General features: G+C 43.0%; 1 protein-coding gene across 2 annotated transcripts in view; it reads right to left on the reverse strand.

The window, feature by feature from the left end:
• The window catches only part of LOC149473030 (BTB/POZ domain-containing protein KCTD5-like), a 94,466-nt gene that overhangs the window by 33,013 nt on the left and 36,856 nt on the right, over positions 1–24,597 (reverse strand). For both annotated transcript variants that reach the window (XM_089682153.1, XM_089682151.1), the window contains exons 2-3: positions 21,327–21,435; positions 2,244–2,335 (exon numbers count right to left, since the gene is read on the reverse strand). In XM_089682153.1, the coding sequence (XP_089538279.1) occupies positions 2,244–2,335; positions 21,327–21,435 (201 nt within the window). The remainder of the gene's footprint in view (positions 1–2,243; positions 2,336–21,326; positions 21,436–24,597) is intronic.

Below are 24,597 nucleotides of genomic sequence, written 5' to 3' on the forward strand. Positions count from 1 at the left end.
TAACAGAGAAGAGGCAGACTGTAGTTCAGGAAGATGCCAATGAACAGGAGTATTGCAGTAGGGGTAACTTTAGGTCGTCAGCATGAAACCCTTGGCAATGACATCACAAGCTGCCCCACAACCAGCTACAGAAGCAGGGACGGTTATATGGCTATCTGAACTTATTTTAAGGCAGAAGGAAGCCTGTGTCTGCAGAGGAGCTGAGTAGCGGTTGTGCAGGATTCAGGGGAGGGATGTAAAAATACCACACAAGCAAACATAGAAGTTGAAAGCATTCACAGGAAAAAAAAAAAAAAAAAAAAAAGTAAAAAAAGTAAGTGAACAAGCGGGACAGAAGAAAAAATGGATCTTTCAAGCAGAAAGTCTAGCAGGAAGGGTCTCAGAAAAGGCATCTATTCTCCATATCTAGGTGACTAACAGTTTTGTTTGCCAGTGTCCAATCTCCTGTATGCAGCAGTTTAATCCTTGTGTAAGAATTAAATCTGTGTTCCCAAAAAAAAAAAAAAAAAAAAAAAAAAGACAGTTTGGGGGTCTTAACACAAAAATTAGAACATGGAACTGACATTCACAGCAATTCCATCACCCATAGCTGCAACAGTTTACTTTTCTCGAGCAACCAAAATTGTCAAACCACAGAGCCAGATTAAAGGCAGTCACACACCAAAATGTGTTAGTCTGACTGCTCAAAGCTGATTGGACAGATTTTTGGAGGGTTTCTTTAATAAAACTCATTTTATTCAATCAAAAGTAGATAGAAATTTACAAAAAGTGTTCACAACACTGCCACATGCTCTATTTTTCTCATTTGGAATGAAACCAAAAAAATGACCCTTGTTATGAGTATTGTTATGTGTATGCAAGTTTACATTATGTGATGAAAAACATCCACAGCTCGTCATATTTTTACTTATAAAAGATTTTATGCCTCAAATAATGCTAATTAGCTCAGGAGATTTTCTGGCTAGGAATTCCCTTACATAACTTTACACTCATCTGCTGCTGCCGCCAACAGTCCCTGCTAGACTTTGCTTGCATCACTCAGTCCATCAAAACAAACTCTTTCACGGATCCCATAAAGTAAAGGAACCTCCTTCTTGGGTTGGTGTTTTGCAGATCTGTGTATCAGGGCAGATGCTGTTAGCATTAACTGCCACAGATAAATTTGAGATTCATTATCTGGGTGACGTAAATCATCTCTGCTCAATGAGTGTTTTGTCTGTTCTGGTACAGATAAAATATATACTGAAGGCACTTTGTTAATGTTGTCCTGGATGTGCTGCAGAGGACTTCCTTTTATGGAACATTTTGTGCATTTTCATTCTCTGAGTTTACCAAAATGCCAGCAAGCGATGAACAAACTACTGATGCTAAGAGTCAAAGCAGAATATAGCATGCTTTTCAAGATGCCAAACGAAAAACAAAACAAAAAAAAAACCCCGAAGGTGAAATAGAAATCCAGCAAAAATTTGCAACACTCTTAAAGTGTAGGCAGACAAGACATTAAAAGAATGTATTTCACTTTTCATAGTCATGCTCACATTGCCAGTATGGTCAGTGGTTTTGGGGCCTCTATTTTAATAGGACTACTGTAAAAAACAAAAAAAAGAAAGAAAAAAAACACCTGCTGTTCCTGTTCAGTATGAACGTTGTCACAGTACACCAGTGTAATCTTGAGCAAAAATGTTTCTAATTTTTGCTAGAGTGTGTAGGTGATCGCAAGGGAGAAAAAAAGAAAGAAAACCAACCAATAAAAAAATAAATAAATAAAATAAATTAAAAAAAAAGTACCCAAAAAACACTTTGCAAACACCATGAAAACAAATTAAATGAAATATATACATTGGTAAACTACTTTTACATAAGGCAAATATATATAGCAAATCTGTGTGCCAAGGTGGTGACATTTCAGCTTGCCTATTGACATGTTGGCCGTCAATGTCATGGCTGAAAATAGAAGCATGATTAGTGCAGTCTGTGACCCATATCCTCATTTGACCTTACACTTAAATATAATACATTGCCAGTGCAATGTGCTTATCACAGACTAAACCTAAGCCCAAAGTAACAGACAAGGGTACAGAGTACAATATGGTTCAAAGAAAGAATATTTTTATAATTATAATCTGGTACAGCTGTCAGGCGCTCTATAAAACATAGATAAAACCGTGGCAAGGGTGAACACATGTGGGACTCTCCCTGAACCAATTCTATCCCCCTTTACCCAATATGTCACAAAGCCTCACCTGTGATGTTTTACTGTCCCTCTCTCTTATTCTGTCCTTTACAATCTTAATTAATGATGTGATATTGTAGAACTCTGCTTCTTCCAGAACACCTGTTGAAAAGAGAGTAGGTAAAAGTCAGTTGAATTTAAAAGTAAAGTAAACCTCACATATCTGGACACAGAAGTCACTGGAAACTGTTCATTACAAGGTTTTTGTGTATTATGTCCATCCAGCAGCATCCTATTAAATATGCGTTTCCTATCCTCTGAATACTCATTCTCAGGCAGCCCTAGGTAGAATACATTCTAGAAGCTGGCTCAGACCACCATAATTAGATTTAGGGTACCTTAACACTTCTGGAATTATTAAAGCAGAAACACAAGGACAGCATGCAAACTAGAGTAGCTTTTAGCAGCCACATTTCAGAGTACCTTGGTTAAAGTGCATCTATGGTCAAAATGTAAGATCATTCATTTCCACATTGCATTTCAATTATTTCTAGTCCATTAAGCTATATGATCTAGAAGTTTGTAAACTTAAACACCATCCTTTAGAACAGCTTTATCATAATGCTGGGTGTTTATCTTAATGCATTTTTCTAATGCTGGGTATTTATCTTAATGCGGCTCCATAGATCGCTCAGGAGCAGTAAAAGCATGTGTACCCCCATAGCAAGCAGCACAGAGAAGAGGAGGAGCCTGGAGCGCCAGTGGAGGACCTCCAAAGGTTTGGGGCTGCTCTGCACAAAACTACTGCACACAGCAGGTAAGTACAACAGGCTTCTTGTGTTAAGTAAAATCTAGACTTTACAACCACTTTAATTTGTGAGGATCCCCACATTAACTTCCTGGAATTCTGTGACAAGTAGTGACTATGCACTGCTGTGTCACAGAATTCAGAGGCTACCTTCTGAACTACAGAGATGCTGAGAGAAGGAGTTTCAGGAGACTGACAATACAGCATTACTTGCTGGCAGCAAGGTACTACGGGATATGTAGTCCTTAGAAGCATTACTTGCTGGCAGCAAGGTACTATGGGATATGTAGTCCTTAGAAGTTGCACACATTTAACAGGAAAAGGGATTTTTCAAGAAAGCTTATAATGGATGTCAAAATTAACTATTTTTATTGCTATTAAAATGCTGATGATGTTCTAGTACAACAAGAAGGAGTGTTGTGACTAAGATTTCCTTTAAAAATAGTAAAGCTAAAATTTGACAGGTTATCAAGGGTTACTGATCTTTGTACCATCTTACTGAATAAACACAAAGCTTACCCATAGAAGCTAGAGAAACCACCATGCTTGATGATGTGCCCATCATCTCATCTATTGGGACATGCGTCTGCACAGACACACCTGCTGTGTATCAAAATTACACATTTGGGTACGGGCCCTCAAACTCACCCTGTGTGAGTTTGGGGACCCGCATGTCATATTGGGACATGGTAGCTGTGTCCCTGCAGCCACGTTTCCCAATAGAAACCAATGGGATGCAAGCAGCATCTGTATATCCCCATGCCAGAAAAGATGGCCCTGCTCCCTCTGGGATGGGGGCTAATAGAAAATGTAGTTAAATGTAAACCCACAAATGCAAACTAGTAACTGAAAGCACTAACAAAATAAAAATGTACATTAAACTAGAATTCCCTTCCCAGATTAATCCAGAGACGAGAGATCACACCCACAGGTTCCAAAAACCTTTAAGTTGCATAACACAATGCTGAAAACACCAAAAAGTAATTCAGAAGATACGGAATGTACCACCAAATCATACAGGGGTGGGTGAACTCAATTTTAAGGAGCAGGGGATTAAAGGGGCTTAGGATAACCCAAAAAGATTGTTGTACTTCCTGTAAAAGCTCTCCAAGTCCACTGAGGAACATAGAAATTCAGTAATTCTGAAACACTCAAGAGTTGTACTGCATCTACAGTAGGTGGGACAGACTAAGCTTCTTACTAGTGGTGCACCGAAATGAAAATTCTGGTGCCGAAACTGAAAATTCAAAAAGCACTTAGCCAAAATGCGCAGTTTTTAAAAATTAATTTATTTTTTTTTGAAAAAATACACGGATTAAAAAAAAAAAAAAAAATTACAAAAAACCTAATATATACCCCAATTGATTTGTAAAATATGTATTATTCCTGGCGCTGCACTGATTAAATACTTGTTATAAAAGGTTTTGGTAGATTAGCAATCCGTTGCCAGCTGCCTGTTTATTCCTGAGCACAGACTTCTTTTCTTTGTAGTATTAATTTACAGGATACACAGGGGTCTCAGGTCCATTGAGTTGAAGGCCCAGGAGGGTCAAAGACAGACTTTGCTAAAATGGTGCAGGAGTGCACCTACAGCCACTGCAAATAGACTAATCTAGTAATTGGGCACAAACAGACCAAGTCCAAACTGGACATGAAGTCCTCAGGAGACAAGGGAGACTTAAGCCACATTCAACAGCTGAAAAAGCCTCCAATGAGGATGGTCCTAAAATAGGGGTTCCAAGTTTTAGAGTGCATGCATTGGCTCCTGTCAGGGATACCAGCTAAATACCAAAATCCATAGAAGCGTATGAGTTGAGGTCACTCATAGCAGCTGGACTGTCTAAAGTGCAATGGAATATATGTTCTCAGATGCACACAAGAGAACTAGGCCGCAAAGTGAGGAAAGGCCTAGCGTATTCAAATCCAGGAAGCTGATGCTGAGAAGGGTTGTATGCAGCCAAAAAGGTGACCAAATAACCATAGACAGATAGTGAAACAAGATCAGATGATCCACGTGGTATAGGAGCAGCAGATGTTGCTTCTAAGCTAAATGCTGGAAAAAAAACAAAAACCCACATGGGATAGCACACCAATTCGTAGCTGATGTATGCTCATGAAATCCTTAAGCCATGATCCTTGCCATAGTGAAAACTAGCAACAAAAGGAAATTGGAAAAGGGTGCCCACCATGAAGTAGTTCCCAATTCGTTAGCTCTAACAGCCTTAACCAGAATGAGCCTTCACAGACAGTCACATCATAGTTCTGGACCCAAAAAGCACTCTGTGGCTAACCAACAGTACACAAGGTTCCAGAAAGCACCTCAATGCGGAGTCCAGTGCTAAAAGGCTTCATTCTCAGCTAGCCCCACAATGTTCTAGTCCAGCAGGGTCCAGGTACGGCCTCCAAAGCTGTTGCCAAGGATACACCAATGCAGATAGCTGCTATGTAGAGACTAACACAATATCAAATCTTAATTGAAGGTAGTAATTTACAGAATAAAGGCTGGCAGTAATTTACAGAATAAATGCTAGCAAAAGTAGTTACTGTTGAGCAGCAGAGCCGAGGAATCCAACCTCATAGGACACTAGCAAAAAAACACATCTGAAACATGCCAGTTAAAGTAGATTACACCGGGTCATCAGACTTTACCTTCCCCCCTCCCCACGTTCAACCCCCAGTTTAAGAACATGTCACTGCTTTTCCATCCCATGTACTTTTCACTATGAAATCCAGTCTCTAAAAACAAAAAAAACTCAGTTTTTTTTCCCCTAAGCATATGCCAAGTTTGGTGTCTAGGCCCTGGCATAGTTCAAAATAGTTGAACAAACAGCCCCTACCCAGGGATGTGCAATTCATATTGCCTGATGCATGCAGTTCCAGGTGCTGGGCAGTTTTTTTTTTCCCTTTAGCCCTGCTGTGGGCAAGCAGCAGGGCTCACCTGTCAGGAGGAAGCATTTGGGTGGCAGAGCTGACGCCCAGTTGCTTCCACGCAGCCCACAGTGCCAGCCTCTCCCCCTTGCTCACCAAATGTCCTGGGCTTCACTTGCCCATCTGCAGGCCCGGGACTGGTTCAGTGGGCGCAGGCAGGATGTGGTATAGGGGAGGGAGGAGAGCAGACACATCCGCTCCACGTCCTGACCCGGAAGTGATGTGACGGATTCCCAGTCATTGAGGCCAGGAAATAATGTAATGCGGTGTGATGTGCACTGCATTACATTCCTGGGAGCACAGGGGAGATATCTCAAAAAAAAAACCAAAAAAAAACAAAAACACACCACCATCACATAGGGAACTATGTGAAAAAAGTCAAATAAAGATTTTCTAAATGGAAGGTACACCCAAGAACATAAGCCCCCTCCTAAATTTTTCAAGGCCCCCACCCCCACATATGTAAGGCACGCACAAACAAAAGCTGGGGCGCCTACACATGAAAAACGTCAATTGCGATACACGTTACATATCGTCACGCACGCCAGAATGAGAGCAATAATTCTAGTATCAGACCTTCTCCGTAACGCTAAACTGATGACCTATAAGGGGCTTTAAAACTGCCACCTATAAAAATATAGGTAACTAAAGTTTGTTGCAGTTTCACGAAATTTAAGGTTTGACATGTTGGATATCTATTTACTCAATGCAACCTCATCTTTTATATTTCACAAAAATTAGACAATTACTTTTGTGCCGTAAAATTAACAAGTATTTTTTACTGAAATTTTGCGTTTCCTAGACCTTTGTGATAATATCTTGTGACATTAAAATAGCGGTAGTTTCAAATTTTTTTTTTCTCTAGGATCTCAGAAAATATATAATGTTGGGGGTTTTGTGTTATCTTCAGGCCTTAAATGATTTTTTTTAAACGTGTGCAAAAAACTCAACAGCTCTGGCAGCAAAATGGATAATAGATGAGCCCAGCACTCTTTCCTGACGAGCACCTAATTGTTGCTCATTACACTGTAAGGTCTCTCCTGTTTGCTAGTCCGAGTGTGGTGCTGGAGAGAGGCAGGGAGGGGAGGAGGAGATAAACAGTACAATGTTAAAAATATTAAATGTTTAAATTGCCATAAAGCCCCTTTTGTTTTTATAAGCCCCAGACATTACTTAAAGCAGATTTAAATATGGTTTTGGGTAAAATGTAGGGTTTTTTTTTTATCATCAAGAGAAGTAGATTGTCATGAGGGACAAGTAGATTGGGACACAGTTAGTCCTTGGACAAGTAGTTTTTTCAAAAATTTCCACACCTCTGCCTACCATACTGATAGCATCCCATATATCCATTAGCACAGGCGGGCTTTTAAAGAAAGGTGTCCAAAGTGTATTAATTGTGCCTGAGAGATTTCCACACTCTGATTTGAAAAAAATCAGAATAATAATTATAATAATAAAAATAACCAGAGTGCTGCATCACCCCAGGGTTCTATCTGAATTCTTCAGGGGTGATTTGGAAAAATGCCCAAAAAAAAAAAAAACTGCCCCAAACTGGCCAAAATTGTGTAAAAGCTAATAGGTGGATTGGGTCTACCTTTGTTACAGCAAGCCACAGGATTTCATTGTGCAGTATTACATCCTTCAGCCCTGTGTAGGCCAGCCACCTTCATCCTACTACATATCATTGCTGGATAAGAAGGGTATCGGTCACTGGGGTCAGCACTGAGTGCAGGTTAGCTGAGTGAAGGAGAGAAAAAATGGAGTGCTAGTTGGTACCAGTGTGCAAAAGGAGGTATTTGTAAAAATCAATCACTTTTTATTTAGGTATCCTATGTGTATGCATGCCACTCAGATATGTAAAACTGTTAACATTTTGGAATGGGGTGTCTTGAGGTTGTGCATTACTTTAAAGGGTGCCTTGAGTTAAAAAGTAGGGAAACACTGTTATAGGCATTCAATAGCAAGTTGCAATTTAACTAGAATGACAAACTAATTAGCCAGCCTGATAATGGGCTTTACCAGTAGCTGGAGTCAGGTTATAAAAACTTCTTCCATTGACCGATACGTGTATGCAGCATCCTTATCAGGATTATATATACTGCACTGTGTCCCCTGAACTGACAGCCAACTCTGGTGGCACTGGTGAGTCCTAATGCTATCAAAACAGAGTGGCGCTCGATTGCCCTTGTATTCTATAAAACCCTCCTGGTACCATATGGGGCAGACTGACAATGGGGAAACACCCTTTAAACATGTTGCACCCCCCCTAAAAAAAAAACTTAGATGTACAGCTCGGCCGTGAGGACTAACCATAGCAGAGATCACCACTCAAAAGGGCATACATCGTGTGGTTTGTTGAGCAGGTTTGCATCAAGCCAGCACCAGAACTCTCCACCTTGGTCAATCACAGCTTTACTTGGTGAGGTGCTGAGGATAATGTTTTCCTGTCCACACTGATCATGAGCAACCCGTGTTAGGGAGTTATTTTATTTGATGTAATAAATGGATACAGTATTTAAACTGAACCCCCACGCTCCTGTTTATTTGCATCAGCACTGACCAGCCTAGATCCAAGAAAAGAACTGCAGCAGCCTAATGTTTATACATAATGATGTTAGTTTCCTGGAGACCATATCCACATCAGTATTGTAGGTATATGCTCACCTGTGAGTAGTTTTTGGTTTTATTATTGGTAGCACGTTATAGTGCATTTTGGTGTACTGAAATGAATGTGTATTGGAGCTACACTGGGGTACCTGTTCATTTCGATCAGCAACAAGATGCTAAAGAACACAACATGCATTGCAGCAGTGCACCCTACTGCAAAGGTTTGTTTCAGCTCTGAAGTACACTTTAATTTTCTGCATTGATGTGAATAAGCAAGAGGTCAAAAAGATTCCAATTTATCATTGTAGCACATTAACCTGGGGGGCCTAGAAAACAAAAAGGTTATTACCTGATAACTATTTCCAGGAATATTCCAGGACAGCTACCCGAGAGATAGGCCCCCTCCTACCTAGACAGTAAACACATGACCCACATTAGATGAAAGGCCATCACATAGATAGTCCCTCAGTAGTAGAAAATTACAGAAGGCTACAGCAGACCAAAATACATAATAACACACACACACACACATAATAGGATGGGTTAGAACTAACGCTGTCCTGGAAGATTCTCAGAAATACAGTTATCAGGTAATAACCTTGTTATCTCAAATCATCTTCAAGGACAGCAACCCAAGAGGATGGCCTAGAAATACCCACTTTGTGTGGGATTCCTGCCTGCAGAACCTTCCTACCAAAATGGGTCTGTTCAGGTCTGCCTGGGACAGAAGCTCCAACCAATAGTGCCTCGTGAACATGAGGAAACTAGACCATGTGAACACCTTACAGATCTAGCTAGGGGAGGCACCCGATTATTCCGCTCCAAGAAGCAGCCATAGCCCTTGTTGAATGGGCCATTATACCCCCAGGAGGGTCTAGATTTTGAGTTTTGTAGCTTTCTTCTATAGCCAGTTTCATCTATCTTGCTATGGTGTTTTTTTTTTTTAGAAGCTTTAAATAATAAACCTTTGTAGGGCCATTAAACAGGATGAGCATATTGGTAGATTTTCTACATTCTTTCGATGTAGTTGATCAGACACCTCCTCATGTCCAATTTGTTTAGATCCGTGTCTTTTTGATTTTTAGGGCTACTGTTTAATGAAGGGATAATGATCTCCTGAGAGATATGGAAATCTTAAATGACCTTGGGGAGAAAAACTGGATCAAGGAAGAGCATAATTCTAGCCATAAAAATAGAATAAGGTTTCACTATAGACAGGGCCTGGATTTTGCCAATTCTTCTGGCAGAAACCAGGGCCACCATAAGCACCGCTTTTAGTGTAGGGGGCTTATTGGAGCAATTGTCTAAAAACAGTGATTCTCAACCTGTGGATCCTCAGGACCCACATTTGTCCTTGGTCATCAAGTCGCGACCCAAAAATAAATTTAATTTCCGAAACATTATAATTTATTTCACAAAACAACTTAGACAGTATTCTACAATGTATATGCACTTTTTTAAAAACCGTAAACAAATAGCTTGCTTCCAAAATGGATAGTGCAGTAAACACAGCAGAGGAGAAAATAAAAAAAAAAAAAAAAAAAGAAGATTTTGATGCTTTCAAACAGAGGCATACTTTGTACATCACTATCATGAGGGGGTTGAAACTGGCTGACTGGCAAAACAAGAACGTGCACAGTCCCAAAGAAATCTGTGTTTTCAAAACATTATGACACATCCAGTGACCACTGGAAAAGGTCTATCCTCCACCAGCTAGCGTGCACGCTCACATCCAGGCTGCGACCCGCACAGGGTCATAAGGTTTTAATACACTAAACCAGTGATGGCGAACCTTTTTGAGCCCGAGTGCCCAAACTGCAACACAAAACCAACTTATTTCTTTCAAAGTGCCAACACTGCAATGAAACCTGAGTATCGAGCTTTTGGTTTAGAAAAAACAACTCGTACAGTAGTGCAAACTAATTAACAGTACAGGGATGACCAGAGACTGCGGACACAGTACAGGGATGACCAGAGACTGCGGACACAGTACAGGGATGACCAGAGACTGCGGACACAGTACAGGGATGACCAGAGACTGCGGACACAGTACAGGGATGACCAGAGACTGCGGACACAGTACAGGGATGACCAGAGACTGCGGACACAGTTCAGGGATGACCAGAGACTGCGGACACAGTACAGGGATGACCAGAGACTGCGGACACAGTACAGGGATGACCAGAGACTGCGGACACAGTACAGGGATGACCAGAGACTGCGGACACAGTACAGGGATGACCAGAGACTGCGGACACAGTACAGGGATGACCAGAGACTGCGGACACAGTACAGGGATGACCAGAGACTGCGGACACAGTACAGGGATGACCAGAGACTGCGGACACAGTACAGGGATGACCAGAGACTGCGGACACAGTACAGGGATGACCAGAGACTGCGGACACAGTACAGGGATGACCAGAGACTGCGGACACAGTACAGGGATGACCAGAGACTGCGGACACAGTACAGGGATGACCAGAGACTGCGGACACAGTACAGGGATGACCAGAGACTGCGGACACAGTACAGGGATGACCAGAGACTGCGGACACAGTACAGGGATGACCAGAGACTGCGGACACAGTACAGGGATGACCAGAGACTGCGGACACAGTACATGGATGACCAGAGACTGCGGACACAGTACAGGAGATGACCAGAGACTGCGGACAGTACAGGAGATGACCAGAGACTGCGGACAGTACAGGAGATGACCAGAGACTGCGGACAGTACAGGAGATGACCAGAGACTGCGGACAGTACAGGAGATGACCAGAGACTGCGGACACAGTACAGGGATGACCAGAGACTGCGGACACAGTACAGGGATGACCAGAGACTGCGGACACAGTACAGGGATGACCAGAGACTGCGGACACAGTACAGGAGATGACCAGAGACTGCAGACACAGTACATGGATGACCAGAGACTGCAGACACAGTACAGGAGATGACCAGAGACTGCGGACACAGTACAGGAGATGACCAGAGACTGCGGACAGTACAGGAGATGACCAGAGACTGCGGACAGTACAGGAGATGACCAGAGACTGCGGACAGTACAGGAGATGACCAGAGACTGCGGACAGTACAGGAGATGACCAGAGACTGCGGACAGTACAGGAGATGACCAGAGACTGCGGACAGTACAGGAGATGACCAGAGACTGCGGACAGTACAGGAGATGACCAGAGACTGCGGACAGTACAGGAGATGACCAGAGACTGCGGACAGTACAGGAGATGACCAGAGACTGCGGACAGTACAGGAGATGACCAGAGACTGCGGACAGTACAGGAGATGACCAGAGACTGCGGACAGTACAGGAGATGACCAGAGACTGCGGACAGTACAGGAGATGACCAGAGACTGCGGACAGTACAGGAGATGACCAGAGACTGCGGACAGTACAGGAGATGACCAGAGACTGCGGACAGTACAGGGGATGACCAGAGACTGCGGACAGCACAGGGGATGACCAGAGACTGCGGACAGCACAGGGGATGACCAGAGACTGCGGACAGCACAGGGGATGACCAGAGACTGCGGACAGCACAGGGATGACCAGAGACTGCGGACAGCACAGGGATGACCAGAGACTGCGGACAGCACAGGGATGACCAGAGACTGCGGACAGCACAGGGATGACCAGAGACTGCGGACAGCACAGGGATGACCAGAGACTGCGGACAGCACAGGGATGACCAGAGACTGCGGACAGCACAGGGATGACCAGAGACTGCGGACAGCACAGGGATGACCAAAGACTGCGGACAGCACAGGGATGACCAAAGACTGCGGACAGCACAGGGATGACCAAAGACTGCGGACAGCACAGGGATGACCAAAGACTGCGGACAGCACAGGGATGACCAAAGACTGCGGACAGCACAGGGATGACCAAAGACTGCGGACAGCACAGGGATGACCAAAGACTGCGGACAGCACAGGGATGACCAAAGACTGCGGACAGCACAGGGATGACCAAAGACTGCGGACAGCACAGGGATGACCAAAGACTGCGGACAGCACAGGGATGACCAAAGACTGCGGACAGCACAGGGATGACCAAAGACTGCGGACAGCACAGGGATGACTGCTGACCTTTGGGGAGGGAGGGGGAGCGGGTACCTGAATTTGACAGGTACCCGCTCTTACTTCCGCAGAGTTTTTTTTTTATCTTACCTGTTCCTTTATCCAGCCGCGCGCTGTCTTCCCGGCTTCTGTAGTGTGGGCGCTCGTCGGACAGCCGGATGCCCAGTGCGCATGCGCGAGAAGCGCTGCACTTTGTGATTGGTCCGGCGGCTTCTGGGATCTGTCATGTGTCCCAGGTACCGCCTTACCATTCACAAAGAGCACTGCTTCTTGTGCATGCGCACTTGGGACCCGGCTGTCATGCACACTACAGCCGGGAAGACAGCGCGCCGCTGGATTCTCCTGGCGTGCCCACAGATAAGGCTTGGCGTGCCGGCTGTGGCACGCGTGCCACGGGTTCGCCATCACTGCACTAAACCAATGTTATTCCTGTGTGTCCCTTCGACAATAATCAGGGCAATCCTCTTGGCAGGAATAGTGAACACTCATGAGTATTGGGATGTCCTTAATGGAAATGGCCAAATGCCACTCAGATGACCGCCACATTGAAAAATCAAACAAGAAAACTACCGATAGTGTAGTAAGGCAAGAACATTTATTTAGATTAAAAAAAATGACAAAATGCCTACTCACATAACAAGAGTCCACAGATCCATCAGGCATATAAACTAATCACAGACAAGTGTAATACACTGAGGCCAAGATGTCAACTGCAGTCCACGCCGGAAATGTTGTCACCATGCTTCCGTCTTATGCGTTGTCACGAATCATGGGACTTCCTCAGGGCCTGAGGAATTTGTGACGCAACACTTAGGCCAGAAGCGTGGGGATGTCATTTCCGCCATTTGTCATTGCTCACTTATTATACCTTTGTGATTGATATATATATTTTTCACTCATGTAATCAGTTATTTGGATTACGAATTGGATCATGTTAATGTTTAGTCCAGAGTGTAATTTTTTCCATACTATGTTTATTCATTTATTATTTTACCTTTGCACATATGTCACTTATTGAATATCACTAGTATATATGTTTTTCTTTGGGTAGATCAGCACAATTTTTCTTATTCCTTTTTGTACTATTATAGTTAGAGGTGTGCAGTCACTCAGTTTTTTGGTAAGGTATTGGCAGCCCAGGATAGTTTTTTCCATGGTGCAGCAACGGCCCTAGTCCACCCCTGGTCACAACCCACTTTTGGGTCGTGACCCATTACTTGAGAAACTTGGGTCTAAAAGGCTCAAAAAGGGGGCATTTTGAAACCCTCTGAGGACCGTTCCCAAATTTCATGTTGGGAACTTAGCTCTACATAGTGTCCTTTTCCTAGAGACTGAAATCAAAACACCGTTTAAGGGAACCTCTGCTAAGCGAATTTCAAGGAAGTTAAAAACAAGATAGATTTCAGACTCCCCATTTCAAGCATGTCTGTGTGAAGACTGTTAAGAGACCACTCTGCTTCAACTGAAAACAACTCAGGCTGTTAGCCAAGCAATTCAAATTCCCATTCAAATAAACTGCCGATATGGAAAACAGATGTTTCTCTGCCCAGAGTAGAATCTGCCCTGCCACTAGACTGGTCGACTTTGTGCGCCGCGCCCCCCCCCCCCCGTTGACTGATGTATGCTACAGCTGTAATGTTGTCAGTCAGGATCTGAACATGATTCCCCCGCACTAGAGGTTTGAAATCTGCCAACGATTCCCCAAACGCTTTCAGTTCCCTCATATTAGGGGAAATAGGGCCACTTCTGGTCCTCCTGTTCCTCAGAGTCAGATGTTCAGCTTCTGGGGGTGGGGAGCACATCTTGGTGGAGTCTGGTTATTCTCATGTGTTCACCTGCCTCCATGGTTGAACTACCAAAAAGGTTTGAGGGCAGATCCACCATTCGATAGCATTCTTCAGTCTCTGGGATGACCATCCTCTCATCTAGAGATTGTGGTTGACCATCCCATTCTGACAGAATGTAGTTTGTAAAGCCTTTGAATGTAGCTGGGCCCACTGAACTGCCAGGATTGAAGCAGTTACCCAACCAGCCTCATGGCTTCTCTTTTTGAGCAGTCTGAAGAAACCAGCAACTCTGAGCCCCGTAAAAGGTTCTGGGATCTTATACTCTGTCAAAAAAAAATCTTTGAATTCTCTGAATCCAAAACACAACCGAGGTAGACCAGCTTCTTTGATGGGGTTAACTGCGATTTCTTGACATTTATAATACATACTGTCTCCTGGAGGTAGGATTTCATCGTCTTGAGACTCTTGTCGCAGCTGCTGTGCTCGTGAAAATTAGGTCATCCAGATAAGGGAAGACATCTAGGCCTTTTAGTTGCAAAGCACTAAAGACAGGCCAAAAGAAAGAACATTGAACTGAAAAACACAATGTTCCTGTTGGCCCTTTTATGGCAAATCGCAGACATTTCTTTGGACTCTTCCCTGACAGGGACATGCAGATAGGCATCTTTTCATATTGAGAGACAGCACGAATGATCCTGGCAGAATTCATTCCTTGACAGAATTTATCGACTCAATTTTGAATTTTTTGTATTGGACAAATATTTGTTTACTTGTTTCAGGTTGAGAATCATTCTGAAGCTTCCCAAAGGTTTCCCTTTCTCACATGGGAACAAAAATCTCTGCTTTCTTCCTCTAATATGCAAGATTACGTTCTGAACCAACATGTCTTGAAGAAGGGACATTCGCACCTCCGCTTTGTCCTGTTGTCTGAGGAGAGGAGTTGCAAAAAATCTTTGAGGAGGATTCCCCATAAATTCTATGCAGTAACCACATTTGATGATGCCTAGAATGAACTGGTTTTGTGTAGCTTTGATCCACTGTGGAAGGAAAATTTCTTAATCTTCCTCCCACCCTGCTCCCTGAGTCATTGGGATTATGGCTAATCTTGGACTGGGAAGCATTTAAAAAGCCTCCCTCATCTTTTCCCTTCTTGAAGTTCCAGCCGACTTTGCCTGTCCTCTGGCCAGCTGTTGATTGGAAGTGCGGAAAAAAAAAAAAAAAAAAAAAAAACCTCTACCCAAACTTGCTTCTTCGGAGCCAGAAAACCTATCTGCTGACCTCTCCAGTACTAAACAAGCTCTGATCCGAAAAGAAGATTTCCTTCAAACGGCAGGCTGTAGAGTTTGGTCTTGGATACTTGGTCCCTTTGTCAAAATTTTCAACCAAATTGCTCTTCTAGCAGTGTTCAACAGGGCAGTGGACTTGCAGTGAGTAATGGTTTCTGAGGTGTCTGCCATGAATTCCACTGAAGGCAAAATCAGAAGATTTTAGAATCTGGTCGGCTGAAGTGCCCTTAAGTAGGTGGGATTTAGATTACCTTGGTACACATCCAGCATGAGGGCAATGCATGTGGAGACCAATGCGGGCCTAAAGTTTGCAGCACTGGCCTACCATGTGCGCTTGAGGTACCTTTTCGCTTTATGGTCCATGGGGTCCTTCAGTGCCCCTCCATTGAACGACAGGTCAGAATTGCTTGACACTTCAGCTAAGGAGGCATCCAAATGTGGAAATTTTCCCCAAAGATCCGAGTCCTCAAATGGGAACCTCCTTTTAAAACGGTTGGGGAGGAAAGCCTTTTTCGGCTCTGGTTACTCCCGCAGGATAGTTTCCCTGAGAGTGTAATGCACTGGAAAGGAACAGGCCTGCTTCTTTTGGAGCCTTGCATAAAGCGGATCATGAAGCAGGAGTACCTTTTCTTTTTCCTCAAACCCCAGAGTGTCATGGATTGCTTTTAACAGTTCATTTTCCTCTGCAGGAAATAGAATTTCTGCTGCTTACTTTCCTTTACTGATCTCTCCCTCTTCAGAATCATCCCCGAATTCTCCTCGGAGTTATCTGATGGCCCCTGCTCCTCCCGCACCACTGTGGAGGCAAGTAGCAGCTGCGGACAATCCAGTGCTAGAAGTACTCGGTACTGTGTCTTTGTGTGCATACTCATCCATTAGGTTTCTGAAGGATTGAAAGGTAAGTGCCAATTCATGCTTCAAGCTTCCCAGATCTCTGCCAGATCTGCCTCCATGACAGCCACATTAGGAGCAGCTGACTCCCTGGTCCACCTTCCTTCTGGCAGTAAATCAAGGAGTTAATGGGGAGCCGCCCAACGCACCTGTGTCTGTCCTGGAGGTCCTCCTGCAGCATTGTGGATCAAATGCCATGCTCCAAAAAGGAAGCTCACTGTATTCCCTGGTAGAGCTAACCAAACAAACAGAAAAAAAAAACCCCGTGGCCCCTGTACCGTTGCCCAGAAATGACATCAGATGCCGCCCATCGGACATTTATGTCAGTGCCCATGCGCCGGAAGTGAAGATGGAATCCTCTACCGCCCATGATGGGCATGGAAGAAAACCTTCACACCACCACGAGGAGCCACTCTCCTGGACACAGTGAGTTGTGAGGTGGGAGTCCCCTGCCCACCATACCTACAGGAACAGGTACCTCACATTCCCCTGAAGTGTGTGCAAACACCAAAAACAAATAGAAAAGGGAGGGGGTTTCCCAAAACTTGGGAGTTCCCTGGTCATACGCTACCTAGGTACCCCTGCACCTGTTAAAGGGACAGCTGAACCCGAGAAACCCCTGCCCTCTAGCAAAAAGGCCTTTAGGGGGGTTAAAAGAAAAAAAAAAAAGAAAAAAAAGAAGGAGGGCTCTGTTTGGCCGGAGGAAACATGAAAAACTGAGGGACTACATGATGGCCTTTTCAAACTAATGTGGATCATGTGTTTTCGGTCTAGATAGGAGTGGCCTATCTCACAGTTTGCTGTCCTGGAAGATGATTGGAAGGGGGGGGGGGGTGCAAAAGGTCACCAATCCTTGAGAAGATGCTTTTCAGTTTACCCACCTACAAACAAGTGTTAGCGCAGTGAAGTGGAATTCAGAAGGCAAAACCTAAAAAGCAAGACAGCCATTTGTATCATCTTGTACCCATAAGTCTGCGTAATGGATACATTGGTTTTCATGGGTTAACTATGAATACCAATTCTACAGACTGATGGGGACAAGATTATACAATGACAATTTTGCTTTTATCCCCACTGAAAACTTACAATAACTATAGGCATTTGTAGACAATTTCAATTGTTTCAGATTAGAGCTGGAAATGAGTAAACATTAACAAAGCAGTTGGAATCATTGCTTCATGTGATTATCCTCAGATACTTGCACCTTAAAAGGCTCCTAAACAGTTAATTCAGTGTTGCAGGCGTTTGGGCTAACCATCACTATGGGTGATTAAACATCAGGTGAGGAAATACACAGATACATACAGTACTATGACATGTATTGTATACACACTCACTTGTTTAAGAGCTGTCCCATCCTTCCCAAGTCAAGGCAAGGTAGAAACCAATCAACAAGCATATAAGTGAATGCAAAACACAGCCATTACATGGCTCACAAGACAGATATGATGGGGCCATTTTATCCACCAGCAAAACAAAAAAAAAAAAAAACGGAAGGACAAAATGACAGCAGAGTTTAGGACAAGGACCTAAACAAAATGCCAGGTCAACTGGCACATAAGATAGGGACTAGCATTTGTTTCCCCATTGTCAACACCTAGCACCACACATTGCAATTATAAAAGGTTCCTTTTTTATTTATTTTTAAACAGGTTATACTTACCTGGTCTGTGCCATGATTTGGCACAGAGCAGCCCCAATCCTCCTTTTCTCGTGCCCCCTACCGATGCTCCAGGCCCCCCTCCTGCGTGCCCCAGCTTGCTCTGGGGGCACTCAAGCATGCTCACTCCTTTGCTGCCTCTGTGTCCATAAGAGTCACAGACTATGGCTCGGCTCCCACCACCCCCCCTCCGCTCCCTCCTTACTGCCTGAGATTGACAGCAGTGGAAGCCACTGGCTCCTGCTGCTGTGTCTCAGCCAATGAGGAGAGAGACCCAAGGAGAGCCTCTGCTCTTGTGCACACTGCTGGATCGAAATCAGGCTCAGGCAAATGTAAAAAGGCGGGGGGGGGGGGGGGGGGGGTCGGAAGCTGCATTCTTAATTGTAAGGAAGCAGTGGCTAAGAAATTTACAAGGCCTAGACAGCAAAAAAGCGGTTTTAGTTGTATGAAGATTAATTTAAGGTATGGATGGTTATATTTCTTAATAGATGCATTTAATATTAAAGAATGATTAATACACAAGACTTTAAAAACAGGGTACTTCACCAGCAACTCTGAAACTACCTAAAGAGAACCATCGCACCTAAAATCAACAGTAATAAAAACTATTTGAAACTTCTGACAAAATTCATCTTCTACCTCCTGATACAAATAACCACCTTTTAAGTCAGGAATAAAGTCAGGACATGGTAACCCGATTTCAGGACAGAATAGGTCATCTACTTTGGACATAATTTCCACTTTTGTATTAGTTTTTAGTAAGACATCAGGAATTTACAACTGAACTTGATTATATTATTATTGTATACCCTGAGGAAGTCACGAGGGCGTGACGCAACGCGTCGGTACGTCATTTCCGGTGACCCACTTCCGGTCGGACGCATGTCTTGGCTCCATTCTCTGATCCATGCAGTACACCCATACTAAGTGGTGGTAACGTGTTTTTATCATTTCTTACATGTGAGTGGACATTTTTATTTGCTTATTGATTGTAATAAAAGGTTTTACACTATGGAGGATGTCCTGTTTTTATATCTTTGACGCTATGTGGGGAGTGTGACCTGAGATTGTTAGCAGCAGTGGATTCCACACTACCTCCTGGCCTGGACGTTGCCTTGGATTGGTATTCATAAGGCGAGTTGGCCCTTGTGGTCACCGCTTTGAGGCGAGGGGCCATTTCTGCCATTTAGGATTTATCTGCACCGTGTTTGAAGATCACCTATCACGAGCACACAGCTGTTGACCAACAGTTACTTTGCATGTTGGATATCCATACTGTTTTACAGCACTAGTGTGGATTTTATACAGTTTCTTTTGGACTTTCACTCCTGATTAATTTATTTCTATAGGAGAGACCACTATTATATTTTTTTCATTTATTTATTGGTCACAGTTTGCCGTGTTTTCATCCCCGTAGGGGGGGGGTCACACGATTTATGTATCAGTCCCCTAGTGGACCAGGGGTGGCTGGTTTGAATTTTTCCCCTATTGGGAAAGGGTTCACTTGGTAGAGTACAGATTGTACCTGTTCACCATCAGCAACACTTTATGCGGTCCGTTTGGATCATCACTTTGGTTTGTCACTTTGTTTATGTCAATTTGTCATGTGTATGCTTATTTTACATTTCTTGTGTTTTGTACTGTATTGTTAGCGCTTCACTATTTTTTTTTATAAAATAATGCAGTTGTTAATTTCCTAAGCAAATCATAAAAAGTAGTTTTAATTGTTGCCAATCCAAGCACCTGTATTTGACTTTGTAGTAGCCTCTGGCAATTAGCTATACAGCAATACTGACTGGCTTCCAGTGCTGTCCCTAATGCAGGCCATAGATGGGTCGATAATCGTCCGATTTTTCGGCCGAAAAAAAATAAATAAAAATCGGCCGATTTTCATACCATTAGTGGGTTAGTTGGCCGTTTTTTTCGTGTATTTTGCACTTTCAGATTATTGGTTATGTTGGGAAATTTGCGGCCGATTTGGACAAATCGGCCGATTTTGCCAGCAATGATGGCCAAATCGGACAATCGTTTTAATTATAAAAATTCTGCGCATGAGCTGTGACCTGCAAGGGACAGAAGTTATGGGGTGAACTTTATGATTTAGTCGGACAATTTTTTTAATAGTTGGTGGTAACGTCGGCCGAACGAACGATGGATTTTTCGTTTATCGTTCGAAAAATCAGTCGATGTTCGACCCGTCTATGGCCTGCATTACTCTCCAAGTCTACTGCCAATCAGGTGAAAAGCAGACAAAATATGCTGACAAGGACCACGATAACAGGAGGAGAAAGCAAAAGTGAGCAAAGATGCCTTGATTCTGCTGTTCCTTTACAGGCACAGGGTATCAGAAGTGTATTTCTTTAACCACGTCAATACCCGATGGATACCTTCAACCCCTTCCTGCCCAGGCCAATTTTCAGATTTCAGAGCAGTCACACTTTGAATGACAATTACTCAGTCATGCAACATTGTACCCAAATTAAATTTTTATCTTTTTTTTGAGACAGATAGTGGTGACTAAAGATCACCAAAAGAAAGAATAAGAAATTCTTCACTGAATCAGTGTAAAACACTGTACTCACCACTGTGCCCCACAGATTCAGATCCTGCAGTTTATTTGAATTTAGAAAGCAATCAAAGTACAAAAGTATTTGCATGCTGCAAAGAAGGACACTTGCTCTGTTTGGAAGCAGGGGTCTTCCTGGAGAGAAACTGAATGCTTAGAGCTCTCTAATCAGCGCAGAGCTTGAGCTCAGCAAGGGGCAGGTTGGACATCTACAGAGAGACCACTGCTATCAAACAGAGAAAGGGCCCTTTTCAGCAGCTGGTTGGCAGGGTAAAGGCTTTTCTATTCAGCCTGTGGCAACGTTTTATGGAGAATGAACTCAGACTGTGCACATAGTTTATGAATTGTCCCTGAAATTGTTGATTTAAACTGAAAGTTCTGTTGACCTTTAAATGATCAAATAGAAAGTGGTGTCATCCTTGGCTATGCGAATCTCAGAAACCCGAAATCATTATGTATGTAAGTAAATAAATATATATAAAAAGGGGGGGGGGGGGGGGAATACTCTGAACAGCTTACCTTCTTCTGCTAGGTCTTTGTTTATCACCAGTTTCCCGTGTCTCAAATAGTTCAACACTGGCCCAAAGTATGTGGGGTCTCTGTCTATTATATAGGCACCAATTTCATCCTGCAAAAAAGAGATGTAGATGGATCAGACAGTGTACAGGATGCAGTGTAAGACTATTAAAAAGGATACATAAGCTCGAAAAAAAAAAAAAAAAAAAATTAATGTGCAGTCCCCCCCTCTCTCCCTTCATCACAAATCACTCAAACCTTCCAAAGCAGGTCCAATGGGGATTGTTTTTTTTTTTTTTTTTTTTTTTTTACAGTCATATTGTAAAACTTCATCTAAAGAACAAGATAGGAAGGAAACTGAACTGTAGATTGAGTGGGTGGCCTGTTTAAACATTTCTCAGGTAGTTTTTGTTGTTTGAGTCACTGTTAAACACATTTTATCTTATTTTCCATCCTGAAAAACCAACTAGACAGCCATAGTAACCTTTAAAAAAAAAAAAAAAAAAATTGTAAAAGTGCAGCGCTACGATATCAACATAAATTCACAACCGACTAGATGAAATATAAATATAAAAAGGTGCTAGATATACCAATATTCTGAGAAAATGGGTATAGGAGGTGATAAATAAATAGGTATTCTATGGTAAACTGTATGTGATTACAGTAGAACAGGTTAATTCAATTCTTCACCAATAAATATATAGATAAATCAAATAAAATGATGTAGGGGGATGTAGAAATTGTTCTTTCGTGATAATTAATTCGACTCTGAGGTGTGGAGTAATATATTCCAGTGATAGATATACAGATATTCCGGTGACGCGTGGGACATGGTAAAAATGCACACACTCACCAGATGTGCATTTTAAATACGCAGTGTATCAATAAGTTGGAATCAGCCAGAGGTCCTCTTTAAGGTGAGATGAATATACAGCCTGGCGTGGATATCCCTCCTCTGGATTCTGGGATGGTTAAGGCCAGATGTCACCCGGGTTCCTGGAATATTAATTGCTCGATGCAGAGCCAAAAAAAGGGTTCCCATAGTGTGGTAATTTGATTGAAAATGTATTATGAAGAAAACATAATATCCATAGGAGTGAAAGCAGCTTAGCACGTTGCTGACATGTGGAAAACAACTGACCAGCTGGAGAATAAAGATGGCCACCAGACCTCCGTGATCCGGCGGCATCACGTCACGGGGTGCGGCTCCTCAACGTGTTTCATACCCACATACATTGTCAAAAGGGGTGTTTGTTTGAAACTTTTGCATATTTATCCCACCTTAAAAAGGGGACCTCTGGCTGATTCCAACATATTGTTACACTGCGCATTTAAAATGCGCATCTGGTGAGTGTGCATTTTTACCATATCCCGCACGTCACCGGTATATCTATCACTGGAATATGTTACTCCACACCTGAGAATCGGATTAATTATCACAAAAAGAACAATTTATACATCTTTTTTCTTGGGACAATTATTAAACACTTACTTTATTGATTTATCTATACATTTATTGGTAAAGAACTGGATTAACCTGTACTACCGTAATCACACACCAGTTCACCATAGAATACCTATTTATTTATCACATCCTATACCCATTTTCTCAGAATATTGGTATATCTAGCACTTAATATTTATATTTCATCTCATCAGTTGTGAATTTATGTTGATTTCATAGCGTTGCACTTTTACTATTTGTTTATGCTGTTTTTGAAGGTCTCTGGTTCCTTTTTATGGTGCATTAACTGCTATATTATTGTCAAGCGCCTGCTGAGCCCCCTCTTTTAGCCATAGTAACCTGACAAAAGTTTCCAAGTCTCCTCATAATATATAAAAGTTTTGGGATGGCATTCCATTTTAAAGAGTATCACACTTTAATAAAGAAGATCTCTATCCCATTACCTTAATGCTCATGTACAGTGAAAGATTATGTACCCGTTCAATCAAATAGTACTTTCATTTCAGCAGAAACTTTTTTCCGCAGTGGATAGTTGAATGCTTACATACACATACCCGTGCAATTTTAATCACATTAGGTTTAAGCTATTATAAAGGCTTGTTAATCACTTGAGTCCCCAGCGCGGTTTAAAACGACACAGATTTATCGCAGTGCCTTTTTAAAACTCGGGCAAGGATCAGCAGCTCCTGCAGGTCCTGGAAGGGGTAAGCGCTGGAACTGCCTGCTCCTGTGACATAGTGCTAGGTTTCAGCTCCTAGGCTTCTGATGCTGTCACAGGGTGCTCCACTCCCATGTTGTGTTTCCATTGGGAATGTAATGTCACTGCACACTCATCCACTATGGAGCGGTCACAGCTCTGCCCCAACTTTCACACAGCAGCTGATCACTGGAGAAAAAAAAAAAAAAAAAAAAAAGTGGTCGTGCCAATTTGCCCTCTCATCAACCTGACTTAAATGTTATCTCAGGGCCCATTCACATTTTGACGCAGTGCGGGAGACCCATGTTCCATGCAAGTTTTCCGCCCTGCATTCAGAAGGAACTGCCCTTGCGACCTGCAGCAGTTGTCAGCGCAATTTTAAACGACACCCCAAAACGCAGTTTGCAAACAGTACGTTTACTCGCACACATGAAACACATGGTACAAAAGCCATGCGAACCAGTTGTAGTGCTTTTCAAAAAAGTAGTGCATGCACTACATTTGGTGGGATGCAGTGCAATTTCAGCCCATTGAAAACTAATTGACTGAGGTTGTACTGCACAGAACTGCATGTGAATTGCACAGGGATGTGCATGTTCCTCTGCAATTCCTAGTGTGAATGGGCCCTCAATGTTTAATCATTTACGCAACCCCAATCATGGCAGACAGACTTGTAGTTTCAATGGCCCACTAGAGTGCTGCCTACAGCTCTAACTGAAAGCTTGTACAGTAGAGGGGTACTAGTAACAGCTGCAGGCAGTGTGTACAGGAGCCTGGCATTGCACTAGTGAACCACTAATTGCATGTGCAATGCTCTGCAGGCTCCTGTTAAAATAAAAATGCACATCTTGCCTAAGTGCACGTTTTCACAAATGGTGAACTTATCCTTTAACCACCCGAGTCCCAGAACCATTAAAGACCAAGTTCACTTTTGGAAACATGTTACACCCATTTTTAGGGTGGAACATGTAACATGTTCCCATAGCTGCAGCTTGCCTGCCCCTCCCCCTCTGACAGATGGTATGGGGAGAAGTTTCCCCGTATTGCCAGATTTGAAAACAGCATTCTGTGAATGAGTGCCTACAAGTCCCGGCAGCATTAGCGGCTGCCAG

Source organism: Staurois parvus, unplaced genomic scaffold (genome assembly GCF_062004578.1).
Source record: "Staurois parvus isolate SC_StPar_1 unplaced genomic scaffold, SC_StPar_1.0 ptg000018l, whole genome shotgun sequence".
Lineage (NCBI taxonomy): Eukaryota > Metazoa > Chordata > Amphibia > Anura > Ranidae > Staurois > Staurois parvus.